At 41.9% G+C, this 22,681-nt stretch overlaps 1 protein-coding gene across 1 annotated transcript; it reads left to right on the forward strand.

The window, feature by feature from the left end:
* The first annotated feature begins 1,097 nt into the window (after positions 1–1,097).
* LOC139656375 (putative nuclease HARBI1) lies at positions 1,098–18,800 on the forward strand. Its single transcript, XM_071533927.1, has 5 exons — positions 1,098–1,482; positions 1,583–1,698; positions 2,183–2,195; positions 3,882–4,416; positions 18,686–18,800. Exons 1-5 carry the CDS (start codon positions 1,098–1,100, stop codon positions 18,798–18,800), a joined length of 1,164 nt encoding a protein of 387 aa, XP_071390028.1.
* The last annotated feature ends 3,881 nt before the right edge of the window (positions 18,801–22,681 follow it).

Here is a 22,681-nt window from a genome sequence, read left to right on the forward strand (position 1 = left end):
TACTTATTTTTCAGTCGGCATTGCGTATACCCACTTCTAAATCCCCCCTGATGCACATCATTCAGTAAGTAGTGTGCTGCAATTCTTTTTTCCTAGGATGGCGAAGGCATGACCCGCCCTACTCTGCCTCTGATTGGCTAGTACTCGTCGCCTTCGTTGGTTGGGTTGGTTAGGTTTAGTGTTGGTTGACCTCAAATAATAACGCAACAAAATATGGCCTTTGGTAATGAAATTAATAGAAAAGATGAAGCAAACTACTCAAACAAAAATTTGCTTTCAGAATTACAAACGACCTCGCGATGCTACATCAGTGCAGTTAGCCAGCAGCTCAGCTAACGATGGCCCAGAGCCCGCACCCCCTCCGTCCCCCACCCCAGTCGGAGAGGATGCCGACAGTGACAGAGATGCTGCCTCTTCGACTACAACTTCGAATGAAGACGTCAACCACGGTGAGCACTTTTTAATAGCAGGACCTTGTAAATTATGTTAATAACATATGTCAGGGCTCGACATTACCATTTGCCCGTTACTGTATGTCATGGAAGAAACAGTCAGTCACACATTGAGGGGGACCAATTTGGCAGCAGGGCACCACAAGAGAGCCTGCTTTCAATATAATATGCATCCCTCAATTACTTGAAGGCTTCCATTATTTTGGCAGCTACCTGTAGGTTCCAATTAACTTAGTTAGTGAGTCTAGTTTGAAATTCTTGTGTCAATGAACTAAATTCAGTAACGTTCAGGTTATGGTAATTGTTTCCATTGTTACCATTTATAGCCTATAATTCAATCACTCATGTTGTTTTTTTGTAGACACCAATAATGACTGGCCAGACCTGTGGACAGCCAAACAAAAAGAAGATTTTAAATCCAAGAACCCCTGGGGCCTGTACTACGAAGCAGGATTTGGGGTTAGCGAGGTAACTTCAGGTTTAACCCTGGGTTTTCAGTGTCACGAAGGCGGTTCACTTCTTACCGGGGTAGATCACCATGGCAATTTATGCTGCACGGCTAACCTGCTCCGGAGCAGGTTATGTTCTAGATAACAGAAGAACAGGCATAAAAGCACTGCCCACTGACCAATCATTTTTCTCCAAATGGCATCACCATTCATCGAAGATCCCGTGGACCTCGGTGCGCGGATCGTGAGAGGGACTCTTAGGAGAGAAAGAGTGTTTAGAGACTGGCAAAACCCCTTGGCTTTCCCTGATGATTTCTTATATGAAAGATATAGATTCTCGGTGGTCACAGGTCGGAGTCGTGCGCTCACAGTCCCGCAGACCCTATGCATTGCCCTGTGCTACTTTGCCACGGGTAGTTTCATGTATGCTGTGGGAGATGCGGAGGACCTGAGCAAAAATACAGTCTGCAGCGCAATCCATAAGGTGGCACGTGCGCTAACAGAGCTATTGGATGCCTTTATCGTGTTCCCTGGGCACTTGCCCACGCAGTCCATAAAAGAGGACTTCTATGACATAGCAGGTACACATTAACCTATTTGACTACTTGATCTATAGCCTACATAATGTAGACCGTATGACGTATACTGTTGCATATTAAATAAGGCCTACTCCTGTCATAGGGTTCTCCAGAGTGATCGGTGCCATTGATTGCACCCACATCCCCATCTCTGCACGTCTGGGTGAGAATGAAGCCGATTATGTGAATCGCAAGTCATTCCACAGCCTCAACATTCAGGTAAATCTTGCAATGATAATTTGCAATGCACAAGGCACATTTTACATTCAATTTGCACATCAATAGCAATATCCTGCCCCAAGTTTGAATTTCTATCCCACCTTGCTGTTATCCCACGTATTTCCATGTAGTACAGTACCTTTATATTCCTATATTCAAATTCCTTGTATGTAATCTGATTACCTACTTGGCAATAAAGTGATTCTGATTCTGATATATATATATATACATATATATATATATATATATATGTTTGGTAATTCACACACACACCTCATTGTGTGTGTTTTAGTAAGTAATGCAGTAGCCTGGATAATTAAGGTAATTCCCTCTTAGCACATATGGAAATATTCACACAGCACAGGTGTCACAGTTGGACTATCATTCACTCCACCAGGGGGTCCTTTCAAATGCACATTGATGCTACATTTACCTTAATGCTGTTATCATGTGGAAGTATTGTTAACCCCAAATGTTTTTGCAGATGACCTGTGACCTGTGACCTGTGGCCTGCCTCCCTTCACTCTCCCCACTCATCACCAGTATAATTAACTCCTCTTTGTCCACTGGCCTCGTCCCCCTCCCCCTCAAGCTTGCTGCTGTCACCCCCATACTGAAAAAACCTGGTCTTGACCCTGACAACCCCGACAACTACCGGCCGATCTCTAACTTCCCATTTCTGTCCAAAATCCTTGAGCGAGCTGTTGCTGCTCAGCTCAAATCCCACCTCGACTCCAACAACCTCTACGAACCTTTCCAATCCGGCTTCCGTTCCAAACACAGCACCGAAACTGCCCTACTGAAAATCACCAACGACATACTTCTCTCTGCTGACTCTGGCTTCCTCACCATCCTCATCCTCCTTGACCTCAGCGCCGCCTTTGATACCATCAACCATTCCATCCTCCTCGCACGCCTTCGACACTCCCTCGGCATAACCGGCACCGCCCTCTCCTGGCTTACCTCATATCTCTCTGACAGACATCAATACATCTCCATAAACAACTGCAAATCCTCCACCGCCCTGGTCACCCATGGTGTCCCCCAGGGTTCAGTGCTTGGTCCCCTCCTCTTCATCCTGTACATCCTTCCCCTTGGACAGATCCTCCGCCAACACAGCCTCCATTTCCACTGCTACGCCGATGACACTCAACTCTACCTCTCCTCCAAGACCGTCACCTCAACCACTCACTCCACCCTCACCTCCTGCCTTGCTGACATTAAATCATGGATGCAACAGAACTTTCTCAAACTCAACTGCAATAAATCTGAAGTCCTCATCATTGGCCCACACTCCCTCACCCACTCCGCCCAGACCTTCTCACTCAACATCGACGGCTCCATTGTCACCCCCTCCACCCAGGTCCGCAACCTCGGAATCATCCTTGACCCCACCCTCTCCTTCCTACCTCAAGTCAACCAGGTCACAAAAACTGCCTTTTTCCACCTCAGGAACATTGCTTGCCTCCGGCCCTCCCTGTCCTTTGCCGCTGCCGAAACACTTATCCATGCCCTCATAACTTCCAGACTCGACTACTGCAATAGCATCCTCTACGGCTCACCCAACAAAATCCTCAATAAACTTCAATACGTCCAGAACTCCGCTGCCCGCCTGCTCACCTCCAACCGCCGCCGAGATCACATCACCCCTGTCCTTCACAACCTCCACTGGCTCCCGGTCAAATACAGGGTTGACTTTAAAATACTACTCATCACCTACAAAGCCATAAACAACCTGGCCCCTCCCTACCTCTCCGACCTCCTCCCCCGACACACCCCTACCCGATGCCTCAGGTCTGCTGCCACTACCACTCTAAAGACCACCAGGACCAAGCTCCGGACCTGGGGTGACAGGGCCTTTTCAGTTGCTGCACCCTCCCTCTGGAACGCCCTCCCCAACCACATCCGTCAGGCTAACACCCTACCATCTTTCAAACAAGCCCTCAAAACCCACCTGTTCAAGCTCGCTTTCACCTGCTAACCTCCTTCCCTCTCTCTCCCGTCCGTCCACCTCATGATTCCTCTAGTTTTAACCACCTACTTTTATTCTTGTCTTTTATCTATTTTATTTTATTTTTTTTATTATAAATGCACCTATTAAATGATTTTACCCTGTATGTGAAGCATCTTTGAGTACCTAGAAAAGTGCTATACAAGACTAATGTACTATTATTATTATTATTATCAGTGCATGGTCACCAGCATTGAGGCAAAGTGGCCTGGGTCAGTCCATGACTCCCGGATCTTCAGGGAGTCAGCACTGTGCCACAGATTTGAGCAGGGTAGGACAACTGTACATTGCATATCATTTTGTTATGGGCTGTTCACTGGAGTGCTGCTAGGAGACAGGGGGTACGCCTGCCAGCCCTTCTTAATGACCCCCTATCCTGACCCTGATGCAGGGCCACAAACCAGATTCAACGTGGCCCTTGCCAGGACCAGGGCCAGGATAGAGATGACATTTGGCATACTGAAGGCCCGCTTCACCTGTCTACGTGGGCTCAGAGTGGCCCCAGACCGGGCTTGCAGAATAATAACCGCATGTGTTGTGCTCCACAACGTAGCCACCATCCGGAAGGAGAGAGCCCCTCCTGTCAACCCACAGCCCCCTGATGTTGTGGACCCCATCACCCTGGACCACCCTACTGGCAGGGCTGTGAGAGAGGCCATCACTCAGCAATTTTTTGCCTCAACACACACACAAAGAACACACCTATTGTTCTTTTCATTTATAACTCTTTATTCTGAAGTCATTGTTTGTTCTCCCGTTCCTGGAAACAAATGGAAATAAATTTTAGTTTAATTATTTTCGTACTCCAGTTTCTCCACCTCGAGTTTCACTTTTTTGATGAGATGTTTCTTATACTCTATGTCTAGTTTTTTTTCTTCAATATCTAGTTCCAAGGTCCTCTTGTACAGGGACCTCACATTGTCTGCTCCAACCTGACACATGTACAGCACACAATACAGTTGCTTTAACATTTAAGCATTGTCCCTTTGCAAGGCTCACTTGAAGGAAGGTGCAAATGTCACATTGACCGCCCTGTTTAAATTAAGGTTCATTCATTACCACTTGTGATCCTCCTGGCCTAGAAGTGGAGGCCACAGGCTCAGGGGGAGGAAGATTTCTCTCTTCCTGCAAGATTAACATCATAGCAATGGAAGCAACTGATTCATTTTAGGACAGAGAGCACTTGAAGCAGTTATTAGTCCCATGTGCAGACCACCACCAATAGCAAGTAATTGGAGATAAATCAATTACAGCCAAGTGTCCACGCTCTCACCATCTGTGTTGAGATGGGCAAGTTGAACATTGCATAAAATTGGTAACAAAGGACTAAAGTGTACCTCCAAAGCTCTCTCTGAGCATGCGGACACCGTCTCATCATCTAGGACCTCCACCTGGGAAAATGAGACATGTAAATGGTCTGTTTGATCCATGATCAGCAACCACAGATGACATGCCAGTGTATATGACAGGTTGCTTTCGCTGTTACCTCTGTCTGGGACAGTGTATAAGTGGGTGGTGGCAGCAACACCAAGGTCTCCCCATCAACTGTAGAGACAGTAGACGGTAGGCCTACATGTTACTTACTCCCACAATAATTAGTATATTATATAATTGTGTTTTATTAGCAACCCAGAAGTTTAACAGTAAGACATTGACACATACCCTGTACAAATGTGGGCTGTTGGGAGCTGCTACTTCCACCAGGGTCTGATGTGACACCCCCTTCCACCCCTTCCATCAAGGGGCGACCCTGATTATTGGAAAGGGCCAGCTCCTCAGCAGGGGTGTACTCCTGTGTAGGAGGGCCCCCCCCCCTGTCTTCTTCAGCTCATTTTCTTTCCTGTTGGCTGCAAGCAATGTCAAAGCCATTTCATTGTGCTTTTCTATACCGAGATCATCCTGAGACAGAGACTGATTGGAGCACTGAAGCCTTGTACTTGTTGTACTTATAAGATATTAAAGTAAGCCTATTTACCACTTTGGATTATATTTTTATATTTATTTTTTATTTGCTCCCAAGATGTTTGACCACGCCGGGGTTGCAGCTGAAAGAATAAGGCTGATATGTCATACACGCCAGAAGAATATATCTAAGCAATACATTAATTTAATGGAATACACAGATGTAATTATTGTCAGATCTACTCGTGCCCTATTGATGGGGCAGTGATATTATAAGGCCATTAACTTACGCATTCACACAATCGGCGATTTTGCAGCTGCAACTGTGTTGCTTTTTGCCTGTATAATGTGTTTGAATTCTTCGTATTTTTCCAGTATTATAGTTTGTTCTTCGTATGTGAAATACCTAGATTGGGAAAACCTGGGTTGACTTACCGAGTTGATAACCACCGTGACCGCTTAGCGTGATTGCGGTTGTTAGGCTTAGTCAAGCCAGATCACGGAAAGATATCCTGGGTATGTTGAACTTGCTTCGTAGTACAGGCCCCTGGTTAGGATACAAAAACAAAAAATTGGGTAGGTTTAGGAAGATTGTTAGTTTTGGTAGCTTCTAAAACAGTGGACACAGAGAAATATACAGTGTGTGTGTGTGTGTGTGTGTGTGCTTGTATGTATATGGGAGAAATGGACACAGATGTGAATACAGTAGTTACATTGTTTGTTTATGCTTCACAGGGTGTCTGGTCTGTAGCAGTGTGAACTCCATATGGATGAACTTTGAAATTCAAGCGTCTGACCAGGGAAGTAGAGAGATAAGTCTGTCAGCCTTGAGAAATAAGGTGAGGAAACATGCTTTGTCAAGCTGTGAAGATGGCAGAACAACAGAATTGAGAATGCGATGGAGGCTATGACTGAGTCCTACATGAAGGAAACCGAAGCTGTGTTTCAAACAGCCTACCATTTGGCCAAAAAGAACAGACCCTTTTCTAACCATGAGAGCCTCATTGAGCTGCAGGAATTGAATGGTATAAAGATGGGCTCAATACTTCATTCACGTTACAGTGCAACACAAATAACCAAACATGTTGCCAATGAGATGCAGAGGAAAATCGTCAGTAGCATAATAGCATCATCGAGTAAGTTAGCCGTCCTAATTGACGAGGCCTCTTCTTTAAGTCACAAAGCTGTCATGACAGTTTCAGTCAAGCATCAGTTCAAGAAGAAAGCCCTGAATTCATATTCCTTGAGCTTGTTGAACTGGAAAATCAGAGAGCAGATGGCATAGTAGAGGGTTTACTCACTTGTTTAACTAATGCTGGCTTTACAGAAGAATGGCTTCATGAAAACTGGGTAACATTTGTATCTGATGGAGCCAGCGTCATGTTAGGAAAAAAGTCAGGAGTAGCAACCAGGTTGATCTCAAGATTCTCAAAGCTTTTTGTATGGCACTGTATGAACCATAGACTCGAACTAGCTGTGTCAGATGCAGTTGATGAGGTAAACTCTGTCAATCACTTTAAAGCTTTTATGCAGAAGCTATATTCTCTGTATAGTATGTCAAACAATTGGCAGAGGCAGAGTCTTAGATGTAAGCTGAGTGGCCAGTAGCTTTCGGACTGTTCATGCTGTTTGGACATCACTGGGAGCTCTTCTGCAGCACTTTAAGAACACTTGTTCTGATGAGAGGAGGTCCAACAAAGACTGACAATAAATCTTGTGTTCAAAATCAGTTATTTGTTATTTGATGTTTATATATATAAGTATTGCACTACTTACCTAAATACCTACCTGATGTTAAGTCCTTTGAGCCAAAAATATGAGCACTTATTTATAACCCCAGCATTGGGTTGAGAGAGTATATCGCTGTGGTTTTCATGAATATGTTGTGAAATGTATATGTTCATTGTTAACTAAATATTGTTATTTTGTAACATATTGTTTTGAATATATTGTTGAATTCTTTGAATGATGATGATATTTATATATACCTAAAGAGGTACTTACCGAATATGCCTGATCTTTATAAATAGTGTTCAGGTGTTGAAACCAAATTATTTATTTCATTTTCAGTTTTAGGACTGTGCATTTTTGAGTTTATCTAATTGGTTTTGATGTGTGGAAAAGGATGATGTATGTTTTTTATTTAAGGTGAAACATAAACAAGGATGCATTGCCACAGTACGAGAAATAATCTTTCCTGTCATCCCTCTCTGCTATTGTCATAGCAGTACTTACTCTCTGAAGTATTTGCTTAGTTACATGATGCACCTCTTCTGTGGCTAATGTTAATTTCATAATGATCCTTACTCCCTGAAGTCAAGCAGCAGAAGTTAAGTGACAATGTGCATGAATGTTGAATGTCTAATCTCAGTTTGGTGAAGCAGTGGATGGAGCTGCGTTCAGCATCAGTAAGAGCAAAAAAGATGTTTTTCTGTGTGTCCTTTGGAACAATTTTTCACAAACCATGTTGTTAACAATTCATCAGTTTTCAGAAATATGATGTAATCGCCTCTTCCTGCCTGACAAACTCTGGAGGCTTGTGATTGGTGTTCTATAAAATGATATCTTTTCCCCTTTTACAACAGTTTGAATACTGAGCCACGACACAGAAATTATTTGTTTTGTCAGGGAGGAAGAGGTGATAACTTTAAAGTATAAGTTTGCAGAGGTGGGACCAAATCATTGTTTTGCAAGTTCACAAGTAAGTCTCAAGTCTTTACACTCAAGTCCCGAGTCAAGACTGACAAGTCCCAAGTCAAGACTGACAAGGCCCAAGTCAAGTCCCAAGTCCTTCACTTTGAGTTTCGAGTCCTAAACAAGTCATAATGCGCTCTTCACCAAATGTAATGCCATTTTAACAACAGAGTAATAATATATTCAATTTACACAAATCATGAATGCTTTTTTAGCAGCCGATTTGTCATCTCGTTTCGGGTGAACATCAAAGTACGAGTCGGGGAGGGAACCCCCAACACTCTCGTCTGTTTTAACAGATCATTGCTGTACAATGGCCGACATCTCCGTTTTGCATACTGCAATTTATACTTGCAGTTTTTGGTTGACCATAGCATAGTTTTTGTACGTGAACAAAATTATCTTTGGTATCATTTTTTTCCAGTAACAAAACGTTACTTCTTCATGGTTCTCTCCTGCAACTTGATTGGATGCTGTCAGATTGGTTCAAACAAAGTGGATCTGGGAAATGAAGTGTCGACTTTCTGGGAATGAATAGCGTTAACGTTAGTTGATTCAGGAAATGAAGGGAAATGAATTGATTCGTGGCACAGTCAAAAGGCTCAAGTCAAAAGGCTCAAGTCCAAGTGAAGTCACAAGTCATTGGTATTAAAGTCCAAATCAAGTTGCAAGTCTTTAGATTTTGTCAAGTCGAGTCTAAAGTCATCAAATTTGTGACTTCCGACTTTCTTTAAAGGGACTTGGAGTGACATGGATCTGTGCAGGATGTCTGGAATTATAAAGCTGTCAAAAGTGCTTTTAAGGTCAAATATTGATAATGAGGCTCGAGCCGATACCCAAAAATCAGCTGCTGGGAGGTGCAGAGGGGGCTGGAGGGGCTGGAGGGGTCCCGATCATTTCAATCAGTCTCCACTCTCCACTCCCCCTGTCTTCTAGGCTTGGGCGGTATCACGGTATTACGGTATACCAGGGTATTTAGAAATACCGACGGTATGATTTTCAATACCGTCAAAAATACAGACGCTCCTCTTTCTATTAAACTGATACAGAGATGCTGTATTGTAGTGCACGGCACGCACCAGCAGAGGTCAGTCTCTACTGGTGGAACAGGTAGCTGAGCTGAGAAAGATGGTGACTGCGAGTGGTGGGGATACAGGACGAGTAAAGAAGAAAAATGCCTCTGCCCCTGTTTGGGACTATTTTGGGTTTAGTCTCGGTTCGGAGAACCATAGCAATGGCTAATCCATTGCTATGTGACCGATGCGCTACACCCTCCGAACTGATAGATGGCACTGTGGAGCAGTTGAACCCCGCAATTACACAGCCGAAGGCTGTTTTTGAGAGAAATGACAGGCTCGGACATGACAAAAACCCCGCTGTATTCAAAACTACGGAATGCTTAAGAACACAACCAGTGCGGTGTGATGGACAACAACCGTGGCTTTAAGGCAAGTACTGTATATGTTTAATTGTTACATGTATGGAGAAGTAGGGTCGCTATAAAGGGAGCTCCCAGTGGTTTTTGCCCCCGCGCGACACGCGCGGGTCCACGTTTTATTATGGTCAACCGGGTCCCATTCTATTGCCGCGGGTCCCAGGTCTGTTCATCATTATGTGTAACACCCGAGTGGATCCGAGAAGACCTGTGATCAGCGCTGATCACGTGACGAGACGAGAAACACACGGAAGCGCTGTGTAACTTGCGTGATGATCAGGCTGACCTAGGATCAGATTAAAAGAGCGAAAATAAGGTGAAAAAAACGTTGAGCAGCGCCAGCGAGTTGGAGCGGAGGAAAGGCACAAGATGGATACCTTCTTCACTGAGGTCAAAAATAAGCTAAAAGAAAATGGATATAAAGAGGTCAAACCTTGCGGCACCTCTTCTGTTGTAAGCTATTGTAGCTGCTAGATTCATTATAGAGTCTCACTGTCATCTACTGTAGAATGGCACAACCTGGCAAGTCTTTCTGTTATTTTGATCTCCTTTTATTAGGCTACCATATGTTGTATCCGACATGATAAAAGTTTTTAGCAGTAGAACGGCATTTTTAGTAGCAATTTTAATTACCGGGTTTGTCGGGTCCATAAAATAGACCCGACCCGAGCCTCTCTCCTCTCGGACATGCCGACAGGTCAGGTCTGTAATATCTCGGGCAAAATCGGGTCGGTATATATATATATTTTTTAAATTATCTGGTCCAATCGGATCTCGGAACAAATTTCCCGGGTCCATTAGGGTTCGGGTCCGTCATTTTGGACCCGTGAAGACCTCTACTCTGCATATGTGTTTCAAGTGCAGCGTCTGGGCGAATATTCAGCACAGCAGGGAACACGGTCACCCCACAACGCTCCCAACTGAAGGCAGATAAAGTAAATATGCTCGTCTTCTTCACAAAGAACCAAGAGGATTGAGGTCCGCGTTAGATACGCGTTAGATAAACCAAATGATGTGCCATTGATTCGCTTTTTCCTATTAGGCTAGCCCTACTTGTAGGCGAAGGATTTAATTTTTAATTAAGTTATTCAGCCTTTTTATTTGTATAGGCGGGCCCTATTTTTCTATCTTTTTTGTTCAGCTAAAATAGTTGCGATTTGCCATTTGTACTTTTTTCCCTTATTAATAGTCAAGCATGGAGCTATACGCAATCAGCCAATAGGCCTATTAGGCCTACTTATTTTGTTTAAGACCACCTTTAACTGAACATGTTACAGGCTTGCCTATAACGGTGTCCATTCCGTTCGTTTAATTTTCATTCTCCATTGAGAACGAAAAAATATGAAAATATGAAAAAATAGATACCGCCCAAGCCTACTGTCTTCCCAGGACAGCTGAGTGTGATGCTGTCTTGTCTCGTCTCGAGGCGTCGAGGCGTTCAGGCTCTGGCTCCATCGATTCCCGTCTGCATGTGTGATCCCACTGCTTTCCTCACATAATGTTTACGCTCTTTTTTAAAAAGAGCAGCAGCAGGAGGGAGATTTTCTGACTCGATTGGAACTCTTTCTCCTCGGCGGCTGACTGTGACACATCGGCCCGGCTTCTCCTCTCGCTCCGGAGGGAGGCGGATCGATCAGGACCGCAGGGGATTAAAGCAAAGCAGATGAGCCTGAGAGCCGGCTCATCTGTGTTACGGTCACCTTAATGAAGACATCAACCTGACGCCGCGCCTCGTCAAACCTCGGAGGTTTAGAAACTTTAAATACCAGACCGGTTTTCTTTTGAAATGCAGGTGGGAAATGATGGTGCTTTTTGACTATTATCAGTGCTGAAATGTTATTTATCATCACAGAGCCTCTGGAAACAGAAAAATAACTTTAAGCGTTTAAAAGTCGCTTCTCTTTCCTTCTCACAGAAATGGGGTTTTATAGGAGAATCTCTTCCTGAACTTTTATCTGATCTGAACTCCATTTATCTGATCAAATACAGAGAGCCACCAGAGAGCAAACCCTGTTAATCCACTGAGCTGGCTGGCTGATTGCAGAGCTAGAAATGTGTGTGTGTGTGTGTGCGCAAAACAGGTGGAGTAGTGTGTGTGTGACGTTACTCATTGTCTTCTGAAGGGCAGTTTTGAAGCCCGCAGATTGTGTTCACGGTCGCCGCCATGTTGACATTTTTTGGAGCCGGAGCAGCCAAAGAGAGGCTGGGGGCGGAGCCAAGGTGGAGGAGGGGGCGGAGTCTGGGTCGTCTGCAGAGAGGCTGGGGGAGAATGTCCCGAATCGAAGATCTCCGGCTCTCTGATGCAGCTTCTCCTCAACAAGCTTCCTCTATCTGCCTCCGCTCATGTAGGCATACACACACTGTTTATTTTCCATACTCACTTTATAAGGTCAGCACAGACGGATGCATGTTAGTGGATGGGAGACATTTGCACACCATACTGCTGTATTACTGTATGATAAATGTCCCACAGCCGTATGGAGATGAACACATGGACTTCTGACTCTTCATTCTTCATATTTTTAGAAATTTATTGAAAATTTGGTAACACTTTATAATAACCATCATTAATAAATGGTAAATTGATAGTTAATTAAACTTTAGTTAATAGTTATTTTACTGTTAACAAACAATGAAATGATCATTAATAATGTTTACTAATTATTAGTAATGCTATAATTTATGTTATTTTATCATTCGTTTGTGTAATATAAAATCATTTGTTTATAAATTTATATTGTATCATAGCTTTTTACCCTTTTTACCGTCTCTTATCAGCTATGATACAATATATCATTTATAAACAAATGATTTTATATTACACAAACAAATGATAAAATAACATAAATTATAGCATTACTAATAATTAGTAAACATTATTAATGATCATTTCATTGTTTGTTAACAGTAAAATAACTATTAACTAAAGTTTAATTAACTATCAATTTACCATTTATTAATGATGGTTATTATAAAGTGTTACCGAAAATTTTCTTGCACAGGATATAAATCCTCCACACCAGACTCTACAACTCAAAACAACCATACAACAACAAAAAAATACTACAATATAGGTTTTTTTTTTTTTTTTTAATCACAATAATTTCACAGATAATCACAAATAATCACAGATCAGCTTTATAATTATACAGAATATCCTTTGTTGACCAGTATTTATCCAATCTATTTTTAAAAGGATTAACTGAAGGAGCACTACATCCTCTACATCTCTTTTCAAAGAAACACCTTAGTGGAAATAATTTTAAAGAGTTCCCTCTTAACTCATACCTATTTTTCCAAAAGTGGAGGACAGGCTCGGCTGTGATGTCATAAATTCTGTGAACAAGCTTATAGACCTCGATCATATCTCCTCTGTGTCTCCTGTACAATAGAGTTGGTAGTTGTAGTTTTCTTAACCTTTCTTCATATGACATCTCTTTCAGACCTGGAATTAGTTTAGTAGCTCTTCTCTGAACCTTCTCAATTTTTTCTATATATTTTAATTTAAAATGACACCAGACCAAACTTGCAAATTCAAGATGAGATCTCACCAAGGATTTATATAACGTAAAACAATTTCCTTGCATACATTTTGAAAAGGTCTTCTAATTATCACCAGCATGGAGTTTGCATAGCATATGTAGTCAGAAAACACAGTAAACCGGCTTGACTAACACAACAAATCATAAATGAGAAGCAGGAGGGTCGGGGGGGGCGAAGACAGGGAGGGAATACAAGAGAGAGAAGCAGCGATGGAGGGGTGAGAGAGGATAAGAGAAGGATAAACAGAAGATGATGACCTGGCAGAGACTGAGAGGTTTCATCACATCTTCATCAAATCCTTCTGCTGCACAGTCTTCCTCTGTGCTTTCTTCACATTCATTTCACATTATCGTTTAGCCGACCAAAGGCCGACTCCATCTCTCCACCCCCACCACACTTGAAATCAGGCTGCATTATTGTTCACTCTTCCCCTCCACCTGTATCTCTCTCTCTCTCTCTCTCTCTGTATTATGCTTTCATACAAAGAAAAACCTTCCTGCCTCTCACCTCGGCTCTCATTTCTTTCCCAAACACTTCTCTGTCATACATGATCATTCCAGGGTCACAGAAACATTTCACAGCATCTATTGTCACTCTGACCTTTGACCTCTTTACTACATACACACACACACACACCACACACACACATATACACACTCCATTCTGCACACCCACAGACATTTACCCACTGTCTGCATACAGACATTTTGCACAAACATTTGCACAGGACTTTTTGCACAGACATTTCGTCACTTAATATTACTCTGTATATTGTACATAGCGTTCTTTGGATATTTATTATTATTATTATTATTTTATTATTATTATTATTATACAGTATTGTGCAAAACTCTTGGGCACATGTAAAAAAAAAAATCTGTAAAGCAAAGAGGCTTTCAAAAATAATGAAATCAAAAGTTTCTGGTGCCTAAGACTTTTGTACAGTACTGTATATTACTATCTTATCTACTTTTTTTATACCTTGTGTTTCTTGATAAATGGCATTCAGAGTGGAAGGCAAAGGAAGAATTTCATTGTACTTGGAAACTTGTTTTTAACTGTGCATATGACAATAAAAGTTTTGACTTTATTGGTTGCTTGCAGCAAACATCTAGACACTGAATAGATGTTGAAACAGCGACCTGCACCAACACTGAAAACCAGAGTAAATAAAACGCCAAAAATGGAGCATGGCGTTAGTTCAGGCAGAACACTGAAGTTGTGCACGCTGTCAGCTGATTGGTTGATTATCAGCTGTCCGATCCAAGCTGGCTCATCACCAATCACATTCAAACAAGTCAATGAGGCGATCTTTATAATCTGATCATTCTGCCTCTGCTGCTGTTGACCCAAGTCGATGCAAACTCCCTCCACCACCCCAACCTCCTCCTGTATTATCTGCTCCCAGGATGCTGTGCAAGCTCTCTCTTGAGTTACCTGGTTTTATGTTGGTTTCATATTATTAATGATATGTCTGCATGCCTTGGGGGGGTTTATTGCGCTCCCCGCAGAATCTCTCGCATGCTGCTTGGATTCATTGGGGAGCTTCCTCAAGAGCAGAGCCTTTCCCGCCAAATACGTAAAGGATAATGCCCAACGAGGTTTCATTCCTGATAATGGACACCTCGAAGGGCATTATCCCGCTTATACCACGGTCACTTGCCAAAGAAAAGAAAATGAACACCATTAATTTATATTTTCATGCGTTTTGTAATCAAAATCTAAAGTTTTTCACAAGCCATAACTCAGTTTCCCTGGTAACACCTGAGGGTTTGACTAATACCTGGAACAATCATTACCATCCCATAAGGTTCTTATGCAATGGAAACGTTGTTCACTACTCCAGTAAATAGGACGAACCTTAGATACAACTTTTTTTTTCTTTTTTTTTTCACCTTTATTTATTCAGAGGGAGTTTCACTGAGAGCAATGCTCTCTTTTTCAGGAACGCCCTGATCACATTCACACATATTCACACCTGGAAGCTGACCAGTACAACCACAGTCAATCAATATCAAGATTTTCACGAACATGCAAATTGTAAACCGAGGCTTTGACTGCGTCCCTGTTGCTATGGTTACTCATTTTAGATACAGGCTGATGCTACGTAGCCAGCGCATTAATTTAGAACGGTGAACAGACAGTTTCACTGGAACTACTACTACTGAGTAGGTGTCCATTAATTCCTGATAATGGAGCCAATCCGAATCGAGTATTCACCCAGACCATGGTATAAAACTGTATAACCATTAGTGCTATAATGGTCCAATCTCCTTTGACGTAAGTGTCTCTGACCGAATGAAAGTTGAGTCGTCTGTAGTCGTCCAGAGCTGCTGCCTGCATCGATTTGTGAAAATCAGGACCTAAATCTTTCTGATATCAGTTCAAAACAGTTTCCAAAACTGTTTTATTATGAATTTTCACTGTGCCATAACATCATATTGTCAATTTTGTGCTCGTCTGGGTTGATGTCGAACTTCCCACACCCATTTTAAGGCAAGGCGTACGGAAATTCAAAGTGCTTTACACAAGGTATATAAGACATTAGATAAGATCAATAAAAACAAAATTTTTTAGTATTAGTTGTTAATAATTAGTATTTTAGGATACTCCTATTTAAATGCCAACAGCTTTTTGAAACATATTTAGCATGTTCTGTGATGGTTGGAGAAATAGTTTTTGAGTTATAATCAAATTTGTGCACACCTAACACAAATTTGATTATAACTCAAAAACTATTTCTCCAACCATCACAGAACATGCTAAATATGTTTCAAAAAGCTGTTGAACCATGCGTGTAAGGTTATTATAAAATCGGCTGATAGGAGGCGCCACAAATCAAGATTCAAGATTCAAAAAACTTTATTGTCTATCACATAATGATAGAAAATTCCAGGAAAGTGCGAGGACCTGACATGAATTTTCGAAAATTCCTGTGAGATGTTAATCGATACAGACATGAAATTTTGAGACAATGTGCGTAGTCGTCCAGAGCTTCTGCCTGCATCGATCTGTGAAGTCAGGACCTAAATATCTTTCTGATATCAGTTCAAAACTGTTTCCAAAGCTGTTTTAATGTGCATTTTTACAGTGACATAGTTTGGGTTGATGTTGAACTTAGCCACGCCCATTTTAGGCAGGCCCTTTTTAAATGCCAAAAGGGGTGTGGCCTAACACAAATTTGATTGCAACTCAAAAACTATTTATCCAATCATCACAAAATGTGCAAAATATGTTCTAAAAAGCTGTTGAACCATGTGTGTAAGATTATTGTAAAACCAGCCAATAGGGGGCGCCATGAATGTCAGAAATCTTAGCAAATTCCTGTGAGATGGTGATACAGACAAAGCATCGTCTTGTGAAGTCAGGACCTAAATATCTTTCTGATAGAAGTTCAAAACTGTTTCCAAAGCTGTTTTTAATAAGATTTCTTATTTATTTTACTGTGGATATTTTGATGTCAGACTTCCTCCTGCACGCCACCGTCCATGAAATGCTTGCAGGGGTTTTTGTGTTTTTGAGTGTGTAAATGTGTGTATGTGTGTGGTGTGTGTTTGTGTGTCTGTGTGCATGCATGTGAGTGTGTATGTGTGAGCGTGTGTGTCTTATGCCTCAATGCCTGCCTTTCTTCTCATTCTCTCTGACTCTTATGTGTAGATGAGTGTGTGCTGGGATGCAGGGAAATCAAAATATTACCGAGCGATATCAGGTTCCTGTTAGCAGCTGCAGGAAATCTGTAAATGTTTTATGATCACATTTCATATCGGACAATTTCTTTATAAGTCCAACGCGTTTCCCTGGAGAGATCCTCTTCACGCAGCCTGAGCTTTATTACAGGGGTGATGGGAAATTGAATTGTAAGCAGGGCATGATGGGAGGAGTGTGTGTGTGTGTGTGTGTGTGTGTGTGTGCGTGTGTGTGAGGAGGAGGCAGCGGAGGTGGAAAAGAAAGGAGGAAAATGAGGAGGAAGAAGAAAGACTGACATGTTCTTTAATAAAAACGTCTCATAAACAGCAGAAGAAGAAGAATACCTCGCTTCAATAAAGTTCTGACACCCACACACACGCCCACATGCATGCATTCACACACACACACACACACACACACCATGCTGCACAGAGAATTTATAGCTATTGCTAATTTTCAACTCTTGTCCCTAGTTGGGCTTTCACATGTACTCTACTCTGTCACTACAGATATGGAAATACAATAAAATACACATACCACAATACATATACCACAATACACCAATACACATACACCATACACCAATAGTAATTTAGAGTACAATTAGCTAAAAATTAGTACAGCTCTGGTTTGCTTTTAGCCAGCACTTAACCTTTGTTGTAAAAGATTTTATATCTGGAATTAATTTGATTTCAATTGGTAATGTGTTCCAGAGTTGACAGCCCTTTATGGAGAAAGCTGATTGTCCAAATGTAGATCTACAATGTGGTATTTTACAGTTTCCATTCACCATGCTCCTAGTTACTGTCTTGTCTTTGGATATTTTTAGAAACAGTTTGGACTCAGGAGCTCGCCGCTTCAACTGACAGCTGACTGGAGACAATAAATGGCGAATAATTTTCTTCAGCTAAATACTGACAAAACAGAAGTTCTTGTTTCTGCCCCCAGATGACGTTGTCCCGAAGGTGATGGAAAGTCTTGGCTCTTTATCCTCTTCTGTTAAACCTACCCTCCGTAATCTAGGCGTTTCTATGGGCCAGGCTTTGAGTCTTGACCAACATTGTAAATTGTTTGGTTCCTTCCTGTTTCTACCAGCTGAGAAACAGTGCTAAACTCAGGTCCACTGTGTCCATAGCTGAGATGGAGATGATTATACATTGCGTTTATTTCCTCCCGTCTTGATTACTGTAATTCTCTTTTCACCTGTCTTAGCAACACATCTAGGGCTGCAACTAACGTTTATTTTCATTCTCGATGAATCGATTAGTTGTTTGGTCTATAAAATGTCAGAAAATGGTGAAAAATGTGGATCAGTGTTTCCCAAAGCCCAAGATGACGTCCTCAAATGTCTTGTTTTGTCCACAACCCAAAGATATTTCAGTTTACTGTCATAGAGGAGGAAAGAAACCAGAAAATATTCACATTTAAGAAGCTGGAATCAGAGAATTTAGACTTATATTTCTTAAAAATGACTCAAACCGATTAATCGATTATCAAAATAGTTGGCGATTAATTTAATAGTTGACAATTAATCGATTAATCGTTGCAGCTCTAAACACATCCCTAAACCGCTTCCAAGTGGTCCAAAATGCTGCTGCCAAGCTTCTTACCAAGTCCTCCAAAAGGTCTCATGTAGCACCAATCCTGATGTCTTCACACTGGCTTCCCATCAAATTCAGAATCCATTCTTCTAATCTTCTAATTCTTGTAATCAGGTTCAGAGCCTTGCGTGATCAGGCACCTGCTTACATCAAAGAGCTGCTGCAGCCTTATACTACCAGGAGGACTCTGAGGTCCTCTGATGCTGGCTGTTCCTCGCTCCAGGCTTAAGACAAAGGGAGACTGTGCTTTTGAGGTTGTGGCTCCTAAACTCTGGAACTCTCTCCCACTGGACTTAAGATCAGTGGACACTGTGGACACTTTTAAAAAGCAGCTCAAGACCCATTTGTTTAGACTTGCTTTTGTTTCATTTTTCTTTATCCATTTTTGTGATGTCTTATGTTTTTAGCTGGATGTCTGCATTTAATGTCTGCTGCTTTCTTTGTTTTACTGTGAAGCACTTTGTGACGTCTGTTCTCGAAAGGTGCTATATAAATAAACTTATATAAATTATTATTGTTAATACTGTCTGTGGGTCCAACAACTACAGGAGGAAGAGAGGAATTATATATAGGAACAAAACCCCTGGACTGATCCTTTAGTGTGTGGCTCCTCCCAGCAGACCGGCTCTCAGACTCCTGCTGTGAAAAACATATCGCTGCTTTCCTCTCTCTTCTCATTTACCGACAACATCCAGCCTGCTGCTCCGCTCCCCAACATGAACCTCGTCCCGCAGGAGCCTGCCGGTCCCCCCCCCACCCCCCCACCCCACCCCCGCTGTGATTTCCACCAGTCCGCATTAATCCAGCCCGCTCCGCTCCTTGTTTACCCAGAGTTCATAGCGTGCCTCTCGGCCCGCTCCGTCCGGATGAATAACAACCCGCGGAGCCGGAGCTGCACCGTGCCGACCGGCAGGAACAGATAGATTACAGCAACGCTTCCCCAACACCAGAGCATCAGTCACATGCTGAAGAAAGGAAGAGAGTGAGAAAGAAAGAGAGAAAGAAAGAGAGTAAGAAAGAAAGAAGGAAAGAAAGAAAGACAGACAGACAGAAAGAAACAAACAAACAAAGAGAGTAAGAAACAAAGAAGGAAAGAAAGAGAGTAAGAAACAGAAAGAAAAAGAAAGAGAGATGGGGAGGAAGGAAGAAGAAAGAAAGAGAGTAAGAAAGAAAGAAAGAAAGAGAGTAAGAAAGAAAGTAGGAAAGAAAGGCAGAAAGAAAGACAGACAGAAACAAAGAGAATAAGAAACAAAGAAGGAAAGAAAGAAAGAAAGAGAGAGAGTAAGAAACAAAGAAAGAAAAAGAAAGACAGAGATGGGGAGGAAGGAAGAAAGAAAGAGTAAGAAAGAAAGAGAGTAAGAAAGAAAGAGTACGAGAGTAAGAAACAAAGAAAGAAAGAAAAAGAGATGGGGAGGAAGGAAGAAGAAAGAAAGAGAACGAAAGAAAGAAAGGAGATGGGAGGAAGGAGATGGGGAGGAAAAAGAAAGACAGATGGGGAGGAAGGAAGAAGAAAGAAAGAAAGAGAGAGTGAGTAAGAAAGAAAGAGAGTAAGAAAGGAAGAAAGAAAGAAAGAAAGAAGGAGATGGGGAGGAAGGAAGAAGAAAGAAAGAGAGTAAGAAAGAAAGAAAGAAAGGAGATGGGGAGGAAGGAGATGGGGAGGAAAAAGTAAGAAAGAAAGAGAGTAAGAAAGGAAGAAAGAGAGTAAGAAAGAAAGAAAGAAGGAGATGGGGAGGAAGGAAGAAGAAAGACAGAAAGACAGATGGGGAGGAAGAAGAAAGAAAGAAAGAAAGAGAAAGATAGGCAGAGATGGGAAGGAAGAAGAAAAAAGAAAGACAGGCAGATGGGAAGAAAGGAAGAAGAAAGGAAGAGAAAGAAAGGCAGAGATGGAAGGAAGGAAATGAGGAAGAAAGACAGAAAGGAAGGAGGGAAGCAAAGAAAGAAAAGCAGAAAGTAAGTAAGAAAGAAGAGTTTCATATCCACAGCAGAGTCATCAGTGTGGAAATCAACACTGTGCCAGTTTTCATTAACTGAACACCTCAGACAGTTCAGAAGAGCCACATCTGCTCCATGAGAGGATGAACTGTCTCCACATAACTATCACTGAAGAATCAACACTCCAGGTCTTCAACATCAGCTCCGTATTTCTGAATGAAACAGGAAGTTCGGGCGGGAAGCGTCAGTGGGCGGGGCTTATCTGAATATTAATGAGATATGGAGGAAGTGGTTGTGGCGGAAAAGAGTTTTAGGTGAAGAGCCGGAAACAAAAACACTCCTTTGTCCGTGCTGCAGCTGAACTGAGCTGCATGCTGGGAAAAAAAATAAATAACTCGGTTATCAAAATTTGATTGGATGAAATGTTTGTCATCAACTGAAATGTGCTGTTTATCGGAACGAGGCGCTCTATTCACTTTGATATCAAATTTCTAGAAATGAATATTTTTTGTCATGTTTTTGGCCTGTACTGGTGAACAGGTGAACATTAAGTCCAGCAACATCGGGGGAAACGATAAAAAAAAAAAAGTAGAAAGTAGTAAAGTTGTTTTTCATTTCATGGGTCTTTAAAACAAAGTGATGTCATGAGGATCATTTCCCCTTTTCAACTCGTTTCATTTGATCATCAGAGGAGGCTGAGAGACTGGAAACTGTTCAGTATTTCAGCAAGAAAAAGTCAAACAGAGAAAAATTGGAAGTAGACATGATAATAAACGTGTATAGTAGAAACATCTGTTTTTTTCCTATCCTATAAATCTTGTCCCGACCCCCCAGGTTAAGAACTCGCCCCTCCGCCTCAACACCTTCACACTAGCGGTGCGTTTCATTAGTCGTTTCCCCCCGGCCCTTGTGGACTTCCCCTCCTCCATCTTAAGTGTCGTTCCATCACTCTGATAACTGAACTGATAACTGAAGTGAACTTCCTGAGGGAGCGAGTCAACAACGATGCAGACTTCACAAGCGCATATTTCCCAGGATGCATTGTGATCGTCCGTCAATTCCGGTGCACGAACAGGTGATAAATATAAATGCAAGTAAACAAACAATATTTAGAGGATTTAGACATATTTATGAAATGAACTCATCTGCAATAGTTCATTACTCATTGTTCTGTGTAATTTGTATTATTTATTCTTATTATTAATTATGAGGCCTGCTTAAGGGCAAGTACGTTCCGTTTCAAATATTCTGCTCCCCCTCGGACCCCGCCCCCCTGCTCTAACCCCGCCCCCCTGCTCTGTTGTTTTCAATGGGCAGTCCCCCAACAGGAAAATCAGACGTAAGCGGGGAGCGCTTAGTTAAGCTAGTTAGTTAATTAGTTAATTTTTTGGCTAACATGGTAACTTAACGTAGCTGTCTAGCTAACGTTAGCCAAGTCACGTTGGGCCGACAGAAAGACATAACGATAACGTGACTTCATATTAATGCATTAGTTATGTTAGCTAGCTGGCTAAATAGCTATGATAGCTAACGTTAGTGAAGATAAAAGATGTTAATGTCTGTAACAACTAGCTTAGCCTATGACAAAGTCACCATGAAAAATGAAAGCCTATTGAGATTATTATTGACCTGTCTTTGCATCTTGGCATCATGCCTCACAGCTTTTGCAGGCCTGTCACTCAGAGTTTTCGCATCCAGTGCAATTAGAAAGATTTCTTCAGTATAACAATGACTTCAAAGACTATATCGACTGTGACACAAGATGTTAATGACTATGACAAGTTCCAAGTCAGGGTCTCCACAGTGATCTAGTTGGAGTTTGTGGAGTTTCAAGCTCCACATGTTGAAAATGAAAAGGTGTGCAATTCATGCAACACTCAATAATGCAATTCATGCAATTCATATTAGAAAACTTTTTATTGGCACAATAAAAAAAACAAGTATAATGAACTTTTGTGCAAAACAGATTTTAGTGCAAATCAGATAGACACATATATGCATCCAAATGCTGCTGCGTTTTCGAGTTTGGCCCACTTTTTTTTTTTTTAATCCAAACACGTCTACCTCTTGTGACCGGCTGGTTCTCACTGTTCACGTAAAGGAGAGTGGATTTTTACCTTGCGAGGCAGCTGGATTCGCGAGATCACGATCATGCGAGACCATCTGGCGCGTCAGGTT

Source organism: Centroberyx affinis, unplaced genomic scaffold (assembly GCF_046629955.1).
Source record: "Centroberyx affinis isolate AG114_WGS23_722 - 3 ecotype Tasmania unplaced genomic scaffold, CSIRO-AGI_Caff_v1 ptg002465l_1, whole genome shotgun sequence".
Taxonomy (NCBI): Eukaryota; Metazoa; Chordata; class Actinopteri; order Beryciformes; family Berycidae; genus Centroberyx; species Centroberyx affinis.